The sequence below is a fragment of the Festucalex cinctus genome, chromosome 6 (assembly GCF_051991245.1).
Source record: "Festucalex cinctus isolate MCC-2025b chromosome 6, RoL_Fcin_1.0, whole genome shotgun sequence".
Lineage (NCBI taxonomy): Eukaryota > Metazoa > Chordata > Actinopteri > Syngnathiformes > Syngnathidae > Festucalex > Festucalex cinctus.
In genome coordinates, this window is record NC_135416.1 from 15,639,180 (window position 1) to 15,650,321 (window position 11,142).

General features: G+C 40.7%; 1 protein-coding gene across 1 annotated transcript; it reads right to left on the reverse strand.

The window, feature by feature from the left end:
• Positions 1-688: 688 nt before the first annotated feature.
• Positions 689-4,670, reverse strand: adra2a (adrenoceptor alpha 2A). The gene is made up of 2 exons (XM_077525385.1): positions 4,226-4,670; positions 689-3,737 (listed from the first exon to the last, which is right to left on the reverse strand). Exon 2 carries the CDS (start codon positions 3,638-3,640, stop codon positions 2,372-2,374), a length of 1,269 nt encoding a protein of 422 aa, XP_077381511.1. The 5' UTR covers positions 3,641-3,737; positions 4,226-4,670; the 3' UTR covers positions 689-2,371.
• Between the last annotated feature and the right edge of the window lie 6,472 nt (positions 4,671-11,142).

Consider the following 11,142-nt stretch of genomic DNA (forward strand, 5'->3'; position numbering starts at 1 on the left):
CACTCCCGCATGCAGCAGCCACTCGACGGATTAGCAGAGAAAACTCTCAGAGCACCGTTGATCTTCCTGAGCAGGGCCTTGTTAAAAAATCCTGCGCCTGGCAGACGGCAAGACTTTTACTTACACTCCCTCTGCTGGGAAAAGCGGAATTCTCCTTCTTTTGTTTTACCCAGCACCCGTCTCTTTATGCTTGACAGAGCGAGGTGCGAAAAGCAGGAGACATTCTGGTTTGACGAGCTTGTTACTTTACGACACATGCGCCACAACACAAAAGTGAAAATGAAGCATTACCTCTGTGATTTCTTGCTTGACGGTGCTGTATTCCTCACGCACACCGGATTCATTAGCTCGAAACCCTGAAGCGTCCCAGATAATGAGAAACGTTATTTACTGTGGAGAATCAGCAATATGAGACAAAACAAGCTCGATCTAATCCCAGACATGATTAATTCAGGCCCAGAGAATATTTACACATGTTGAATTCGGTCTCATTAAAAAGGCTCCTTTTTAATTGCCTGGAAAGGTCAGACTCACTGGTGGTTTACTTTTTTCTCTTAGATTTGGGTGGAAAGGTCACTCATGGTCGCTAATTTACATTCATTCATTAAAAGGGACGTCGTCTTCACCACATGATTGAGATAAGAGTCTAGCTTTCATTTCCAGATTTCTGTCGCATCAGAAATTCAGACTGTCCGCGTGTGTTCATCGTTGATGCGAGATGACATCACCAAATTTAATATGCAGCATACAAACAGTTTCAGGGAATGGTTTTTATTCAAATGCCCCCATTTGCCGAAGATTTTGATCACCATCATCAACACCAGACAGTTTTCATATCGTACAAAATGGCACAATACAGTATTCATAGTAATATTCAGACGGGTTTTCGACAGCAAATTATAGCAAAATAAAACAATGCCATTGAATTAGATGTCTTTATAAAAAACAATAATAAAAATGACATTTACAATAAACGTAATGCTGGGCGCTCCCCGTGTGTTATTGAACTGTGTGCTGAAGCTGTTGTGGAAGTTGCTTTTCAAAGAAACAGGTATCAAGTTAATGGTGCATGTCAAGCTCGGTTTGCAAAAGCTTCTCCAGCAGTGGCGTAACGTGGAGGATGAGGGGGGATTAGGGGTGTGGCCTCCTCAGGTAATGTAGAGGGCAATATTTGGAAAAAAAAAAAAAGAAGAAAAGAAAAATATTAGCGCTATCAAGCATCCATCCATCCATCCATCCATCCATCCATCCATCCATCCATCCATCCATCCATCCATCCATCCATCCGCTATCAAGCAGTTAAATTTAATTAGTTAATCGCAAATTTCCTGTAATTAATCATGATTATTTTATTTTTCAATTATTTTCTACAATATTTTTAAGATATTTGCTTGATTAAAATTTTAGAATTAATATTAAATTAAATTAAATTATATTAAATTAAATTAAAGATTGTTCCAATAACTTTTTTTGATACTTGAATTAGATTTTTTTTCTGTAAAATCTATCTGTTGAACAAAACGATCAAAACTTGAGCCATCTTCAGACACATTTTTGTTTTTTGTATTCTTCTCATAGAAACAATTATCAAAATTTCTCTCCCGTATCCCACTGAGAGATGAACGTCTCCGGCGCTAGCGAATGTTGAGTTCAAATCAGAGTTTGAAAGGAAATTTTGAACAATTACAACAATATTATTAATTAGTTTGCTCCAAAAAACTTATAAATATGTTCTATTTTAAATGTTTTAATTGTCCCAAAGACGTATTTATACGTGTTTTTTAAAACGTATGCTAGAGCATACAGAAGGTTTTGATGCAGCCTCTCTACTGCAAAGAACGGTTGAAGCAATGTTAGTTATTACAAAAACTGCCAGCAGGTGGCAGAAGAGTATAAGAGAGCAACCAGGGCCAATAATGATGAAACTTAGCTATATTCTAATGGCAATTGCTGTAAAATGAAAACAGACAGAAACATACTTTTTTTTCACCCTGATGAAAGAAGAGACTAATCATTTGGTATGTTACATATTATTTATAGCACTCGAACACAATATTCTGTAGGCCTTGAAAAATGAGTCAAAATCCAGTAAAACAGCCGGGAACGAAGGGGGTTGCTCCGGTGAAATGGAAAATGTTTTTAGCTAACTGACTTCCCGAACGTGAGCTTCAATTACGGTGGCCCAAAAGGGTCAAACTGGATTGGTGGCGGTGAGCCACGCCTCAGGGCAGATATATTTAGCTGAACGCTGCCTACCAACGCTACGCCACTGCTCTCCAAGCAGTCACACCAGGAGCATATTTTCGCATTTATCACATTAGCTAATGTGCAGAAAATGTCCCCAAAATGTATTTAGAAGAGCCGCAGTCCATCATCCGTATCGTCTAGCGTCTCTCTTACAAAGTATCTTCTTGAAGGACCTGCGGAAGTCATTGTTGAAGATGGTGTAGATGATCGGATTCAGCGCGCTGTTGCAATAGCCGAACCAGAAGAAGAACTTGAAGAGGGTGTCGGGGACGGGGCACGACTTGCACAGCGTCATGAGCATGTACGTAAAGAAGAAAGGGAACCAGCAGACGACGAAGACGCCGATGACCACCGCCAGGACGAAGGTGAAGCGTTTCTCTCGGTTCTGCCGGCCCTTCCAGCGGCTTCCTTTGGAGCTCTTCTTCTGCATCTCGCCGTCTCCGGGCTTGATTTTACCTCTACCCTTGGCGGCTTTCTTCTTCATCGAGCATGGGTTGTTGACTTTGTGGTCAGAAGAGGACGACTCGTCAATGTCCACACCGTTGACCTCGCCTTCTTTGCCCGCGACTCCTTCCTTCAGCTCGATGTCCTCGTGCTCCTTCAGCTTCTCGGCCTCGCCTGCGCCCACCCCGTTGTTCTCCTTCTGGTTGGTGGTCGCGACGGCGTTGGACTTGTCTTTACGCCTCCGGTCCCCCGGGGGCGCCCGAGTCCTCTTTTTGGCGATCTGGTAGATCCTGACGTAGACCAGCACCATGATGACGCAGGGGAGGAAGAAGGAGCCGATGCAGGAGGAGATGACGTACCACTTTTCGTTGTTGATCTTGCAAACGGGGTCCGCCTCGCTGTTTTCCTTCTCCATGGTGATGAGCGGCGGGAAGGAGATAACGGCCGCGATGATCCAAACGATGAAGATGATGCACTTGATGCGGCGTGGCGTCCTCTTCAGGTTGTACTCGATGGCCTGCGTGATGGACCAGTAGCGGTCCAGACTGATCGCGCACAGGTGTGCGATGGAGGCGGTGCAGAAAAGTACATCTAGGGCCAGATAGATCTCGCACCAAACCTCCCCAAAGTACCAATATCCCATGATCTCATTGGCCAAGGAGAAGGGCATCACCAGGGTGGCCACTAAAATGTCCGCCGACGCCAGAGACACCAGGAATAGGTTCTGCGGCGCCCTCAGAGCCCGGCTTGTAAACACGGCGATGACCACCAGTACGTTTCCAAACACGGTGAGCAGGATGATGACGCTCACCAGCGCCGAGAGCGGCAGCGAGACGTGCAGGCTCAGCGGGCTCACCCCGGGGAGCGTCTGGTTGGTGTCGTTGTCGAACCCCATGGAGGCAGATTGTCCCGCTTCCCGTGCGATTGATGCCGGCTTGGCAAATATCATCCGCAAGGACGCACGCAGCTAGACGCTCGACATGGGACCGAGAGGAAATGAATCAGTCCTTTGGGGACATGGTGCACTGAGAAGGAGTTATGTCCATCTGAAAATGTGAAGCAAGGAGAACACGATCAGTTTTTGTTGATATTAACTGACATGTCATCATCATTAGTTTTTGTTACACACGTGCACAGAGAATTGTCGAGGCAAGGGCACCCCCCTTCCTTTCCAATAATGAAAAGAGGTGTGCCTAATTGAATTGTGAGGGAGTCAATGCCTTGGTCAAGGGAACCTCGACAGCACTCAGGAAGCAGACTAGCGTCAACATTCAGTTGTTGTTGTTTTTTACATATTCAACATTAATGACTTAATAAATCACATTCAAACTATTTTTTTTAACTATTTATTGTCTTTTGTCTTTGTTGTTAGGCACTCTGTAGATTCTGGAAATTTGCCATTTTTCTTCACAGTGTTCACTCTATAAATATAAATACAATAATATAAATATTATGCTATTTCTTAGGACTATATATCTATATGTTGTAAAACTATGACGTCAAAAAAGCGCACATAAAGTGCAAACAATGTTACCTGAGGCAGCAGTGACCCTCCCGGTGATCGAGTGACATTAACACCTGCCGGCGTGTAACTTCTTGAAGCGGATCATCAGGAAGCAAAGAAGATCCATCCGCGAGTCTGATTCCAAGTCTTCCCTGGCCGGACCGCCTTCCACGGCCGTGCGGCACGTACTCGCTCCCAGCATCGGTGGAAGTGATAAAGCGCTCATCATGTTCTTATGAAGCCGCCGCTGCCGAGTCGCGGTGTGTGCTGGGGGCTTGTTGTTCTCCAAGTGCGCTTAGCCGGGCGCCACTCCCTCGCTTTATAGCCCGCACGCTGTAAGAAGTGACCCGCTGACCGCCGTGCAGCTCCAAGCAACATGCGGGCGCGTCGACGCGTGCCAACGCCAAAAAAAAGAGCAGCTGCGAGTGTGGAGAGGTTTTTGTTTTGTGTTGTGTTTAGCTTTTCCAGCGCGGCCACGAAGAATAGGGTAAACGCAGGTGTATAAGTAATGGCATTAATGGAGCCACAAGTTGAGCACAATCCAGCGGGGTTTTTTTTTCCCCCCATGGGCCACATTGTAGTTGTGATTTGACTCAGAGTGCTGTTATGACAGCGAAAACAAACACAGTAAAGGAATAAATGCATCATCATGTTAATATTAGGTCTATTACATACGAATTGATAGACGAATATGGAATATGGAATTATGATCTTTGGTTTGATCATCTTGTGAGCAGGAATTTGTAGGGGTTATGGGTACAATATATCGTATGTATATGGGGCAGCCAGTGGCGATTTCTAGTATGTGCGGTCATACTGGTGTCGTGGGGTGGGCCCCCCGGGTACCCACCTTCCCAAAAAAATGGATTGGAAATTAAATTAAATTTAATTTAATCTGCGACAAATATGTGGAGATGTTACACTCTTAAATCACAACCAAAACAACAACAACAAAAAATGGTCAAAAATTGGACTGAACTCCTATTTGGGTCAATTAATTTTTCTTTCTTTCTTTCTTTTTTTTCTTTTTTTTTTTTTTTTTTTTACAAAACAACACCTAAAAATTAGCTGTTGGGTTAAATTCACCCATGCAACCTCTTTTGTTTTCCTTTTTTTTTTTTTTTATTCCATTTTGTTTTTGACCCAGCAGTTTATAGGCTGCACAAGGAGCAGGGCTGGACTGGCCATCTGGCATACAGGGCAGATGCCCGGTGGGCCGGTGTCTTTGGGACCGATGTGGTGTTATTCAATTATTATTTTCCTCCATTTTACCCCGAGAGACTAGCCCGCAATTTAGAAGGAGCAGCTCATTCATCCATTTAAAATTTAGAGTGCAAACTGAACCAATAAACATCAGTGGTAGAGCTACATGGTAGCCAAGGGTGGTCAGGAATCGGGCTGGACTGGCGGGTCTAAATCAAAATGCCAGCCTTATTTGTGCCAGCCTTCATAATGCATAATTTCTATGGTGTTTGAAAAATTCGGTATTACGGACGGAGTTAAGGTTGGCACATTCAATTGTTGGTTGAAAGTAAAGAGACTGAATGTGTCGAGGCCGCATGTGAATGTTTTTGGTTTGCCAAGTGGTTGATTAAAAGTGCAAGCTAACCGGTGGCAAATGTCTTGTTATTGTTTTCAACTTTTTTTTTCAATTTATTAACATTACATCAATGTGCAAGTAAGTCAGATTTCTTGGAAAAATGTCGGTCATAGTGTGTAGGTCTAGTAAAAGAAGTCAATGTCCATATGACTTTTTATTGATACTATTCCTGTATTAATAATTGAGTTAATAACATTACATGATCTTGGACTTTGGAGACGGAGGGAGGACGGACTCAATTCCAGAAAGGTAAAAATAGCAATAACTGATTGGAGAGATGCGAGTCTGCTTGCAGACTACTGTCAAAGTGCCCTTGAGCAAGACACCAGCTCAAGTGGTGCTTTCATGTGACATGTATCATTGCATGCCTTGTCTCAAAGTCCAACAAAACATCCAACAGAGCATAACTTTAATTTCCCCTTGAGTGAGTACAAATACAAATATTTAAAAAGTCACTTTTACAGCAATAAATGGGTTTTTATTTTGAGGAAAACCCTGCTCTAGTTAATTATGTATGTGCGCTTTACAATGTGGCAATTGTGCTATTACTAAATTACACTAAATAATGTAAATCTCACATTTAAGTCTTCATAATGAATGTGATGAGTCAAGACGTCTGAGAACAGATCTAGCTCATCGGTGACCCAAAATGTAAGGACTTCTGAAAGTAAGCTACATAGCGCTTTGTTTTTTGCATTTTTTGCAGTGTGCAGCTGGTTGCCTAGCAGCAGTCAGGGCCTCGCATGTGCATGCGTGGATGCATCACCTCCAACATTTTGTCATTAAGCTTGAGACTTCCACCTTCCATTTGTGACAAGTGTAACACACGACACAAACGCTGAGCTCATCTCATTCGTGTCATTTTGAGAGAAACTTGAGCGATACTCACTTCACTTCTTGACAAGTGTTACAGGCACGCGGAAGCCGTCAATCATCACTACAATGTAAACAGGAATCGTGCTGCCTTGACACGAAAGACTTCTGCCCATCAGGTTTTACTATCGCGGATCTCCCGGAGACGAGAGATAAACTAAGCCAGCCGTGACGAGGCAAATATTCAAAACTGAAATATTTGCCTTTGCCAGTCAACCTTATTACAATTTGTGTAATGTGTCAAAACCATAGCAAAAAAAAAAAAAAAAAGCAGAAAAACATACGAGCTACAATATTGACTAGGGTTCTAAAACACACAAGAATGTATTGCCATCAAAGACAGACAGCAAACATTGTTATAAAATAAAGCATGAGCCTGATTGACAATCAATAACATTTTGGGCTCACCAACCTTTTTGACACTGAGATCTAGTTCTTGAGTACTGCTAATGAAAATATTTACCAGTTTCATACACACTCTTGAAATAACAAATTATCAGAAATTATTTGGGGTTAAATCTTCTTATTGTCGTTAGCTAGGTAGCCAATGTTGCGCGCTAGTTAGCTAGCTAGACAATGACGAGAAGATTTATGTTCGTGGAGACAAGCTAGCTACTAGCTAGCTTAGCTTTTCTACTAGAGCGCTATGGTTTGGTTGTGCACTATAAGACTGACCTTTGACTTTGAGCTACACGCTACAACACTAAAATATATCCATCCATCCATCCATCCATGTGTTTATAAGTATGTTTAACTACTGAAGTACGTTGGTCCACTTTATTATTGGCCAGCAAATACAGTAAAAATCTGATCTGTGAGCGATTTTGTGGGCGACACATTCCCTCCTCACCTAGCTGAAATGACAACCAGATGGAGACAACCATTATTTCCACAAACTCCCACACTGCAAGTGGAGCGCTTATTGCCACCAAGTTCCACACTCTAAATCCCCCCAGGGTCATAAGATGGGAAATGAAACTTTTTGAGAAACTGAGGGAGAACTACATTACTCATTAATGTGGTCAGCTTCGCTCCAAGAGTTAACTCCTCTGCACTAAACTGCATCCAATATTTGTCAGACGATAAAGTGAAGTTGGTTTTATGTGGCTGAGTCCAGACAGTGAAACGTGAAAGATCGAACACAATCATTTTACAGGTCTTGCGCTGGATATTATTTGGAAAGTGGGAGTGTTTGTTTACAAAATTGGCACCGAACTGAAACATATTGCTATTGCAACATGTTGTTTCAGGACATGTATAAATAGTCACCAATACATGTTTAATATATTTCCAGTTAGTTTTCTCGTACTTCATGATAGCACGCTGTTATCTCTTTCAAAGGGAAAATGTTTCATTCCAAATCCAGTCTTTATGCGCTCACTGAGAAAATTAAAGTCACATCATTTGACTTGGGTGGGGGAAATAGTCACACAATGCAGCGGTGTGTGCCTAAGATATACTGTATGCACCTGACCATGACAGTTCAGTGACAGGCGGCATAATGGGCTGTAAAGCACTCAATGACATGCAGGGAATATTGTTTTACATACTGTAGCTGTATTTAGTTAGTTTCGCATGGGTTCCTAATGGTTAGCATTTCGCTCTCACAGGTTCAAATCTCACAACCAAAGACAGCTGGGATTGACAGCAGCAGCAATGTATATATATATATATATATATATATATATATATATATATATATATATATATATATATATATATATATATATATATATATATATATATATATATTTATATATATATATATATTTGATTTTTTTGCACTGACTTTTGTATTCTATTCTATTCTATTCTATTCTATTCTATTCTATTCTATTCTATTCTATTCTACACCTGCATTTTGCATTTAATGTAGTATGTGCTATGGACAGCTGAAGTGCAGTCACTATTTTGGGCTGAACATTGGTGTCCTGTGACGCTGCTTGATGCACGGAGGCACAGATGAAGTGATACAGTGACATCTGTCGTCTCCTCCAAGAGCCTTCCAGGCAGCGTCATCCTCCATCAGCAATCTGTATTTTTTATTTTTATTTTTTTTAATGAGTTGTAAAATTAACCAGCAGGGGGTACTGTTGTACAGGGGCACGAATTCACCTCACAGGACAGGACATGTAAATATTTTGTGTAAACATTAGATTGTGGTTTTACCTAAATCATGTCACTTTTTTTTTTTTTTTTTTTTTAATCATTGCTGAATATATACTGTTAGGTGGTACACATGTAATATTTCTTTTTATAGCATTTCTGAGTCTTATTCCACTTTGCAGTATGATTACCTCATTCACAACTATGTCTCTGTAGTCTATACTGTATGTCTTTTCGGTGAAATTTACGGATTAACCTAAAGTATACTAAAATGTTTAAAGGTCTATTGTTGTAGTCAATCATTCAAGGTTCGTTTTAGGTTTTCTTTTTTTTTTTTGATGGTTTGTTTTTGTATGTTAAATTTGCAATCATTGTTTCTTTTTTCAGTTACCGGTATATGGTGATGTCTGCCTTGATGTTTTTCTTCAAGTATCAATACATCAATTTCTGTCTCATTATATCTTAATGATTGAAATATTGTATGATGTTGTGCGTTTTCCACTAACTTAGCACATGATTATGCATAATAATAATAATAATAATAATAATAATAATAATAATAATAATAATAAAATCGGCCAAATCAAATAGCTCCCAAATTGATTTTTTTTTACTTTTACAGAAATCTGACTATTTGCAAAGGCAGCTTACATGAAATTTCTTGTATGTGCTGATCTATAAAGAAGATCTAACCATACATTTTAAAATTGTAAGACGAGGGCCCATGCTGCTTTCCCCACAGGTTTGGGAACATGTCATGCTGTAAGAAACTCACACTGGATGTTGTGAAGGGGACATATGGTTATTTTTTTCCCCCTCTGCTGACCTCAAGGCATGTTGGGGAAAAAGTGCAGCTGCATTGTGCAGCACAGGACTCGTGAGGCCAGTATTTCTTCTTGTGCTTCTAAAATGCAATCAAACGGCAGTTTTGGCTCTACTCTGTAATGCTGCTGACGTGCTGGTTACGAGCTAAGGCCTTGTTAAAATAAAATAAAATAAAAAAAAGATCATTCACTCGGCTGCTCCACTGCCATCTGTAATGATAAATTATATTGGGAAGGGACCATTGGTCAGTATGAACCTGGGGTTACAGTTTCAGCAAATTCATCATAACACATATGAGCTCCTGTGTGAGCGTTCTACAAGGCTCATCAGTCCTATGAAGGAATGCCAAGTTCAAAAGTACATAAAAAATTAAATTTGCCACTTTTCCATCTGGGATTATGATGATCAAGTCAGCGTGAGTCACTTTGGACTTGCCCATCTAGTCTTAATTGCGGACCAGAGTTTAGCTAGTCCACCTCAGCTCTGACATTCGAATCTTGACTAGTCTTCCTGCATAGTTTCTCACCTCGCTTGTGTGGAATTTCTCTGCATAATCCATCTTTCTCCGAAATTCTTAATTTAAGTGTCATTTAAGACTCTAGATTGCCTAAGGTGAGAATGTGAATGTAAATGTCACGTAAAGTGTAGAATTTGGACCCAAACTCAGACAAGACAGGGGAGTTGGGAAAGAGTCTTTAACAAAAATACAAAGTAACACCAGAGAGCAGGGCTGGCTAAATCTTGAGCTGGCTTTCGGCTAATAAACCTGACAAGTGTATACTAACTCTAGTTAGGCCAATGCACTCAACGGCCTGTATACCCAAATAAGAGTGACTCAAATGACAACTTCCATCATAAGGGAAATTTGCATAAAAACTAAGAATGGCTGATACATCGTCATCAAACATTTTCATCTTAAGCAGCTGTATAGAAACTGATCACATCAACATCATAACACAATGACCTGCATACACGATACATCATAACAGGCACATCATGGTGTCCAACAAAATCCTAAGAGTTACTTGAAAGTCAGTATGTGCCCTACTGTTTGTTAGCTGATAGGTTCCAGCTCACCTGTGACCTCAATTAGGGATGGTATGGGGTGGGATAAAAAAAAAAAAAAAAAAAAAAAAAAAAAAAAACATGCTGGATGGATTGAGTGAAAACAAAACATTACAGGGGAAAAGGAAAAACAGGCAACATGTTTGTCAACTCAATGAAAAGCATAACAAGAAAAAAAAAAAAAAAAAGACTAGTAAGTCAGCCTGTCAATGTATATAACAAGGATTAGCAATATGATTACACAATGCATTGACATAGAAAACTGGAACGTTTGCAGACATACCAGATGGCCACTAAAACTGAAGTGATCCGTAAGCGAGAAGCCTGCTTCTCATATGCACACTTAAAAAAAAATATATATATATATATATCTGTCAACTCTCCAGTATGCCTGCATTCCGAAATAGCAGAACAAGAACAAATAGTCTGCAATGCTCTCTGTTCATCATCCTCAACAGTGCAGTCCTCCAAGTGAATT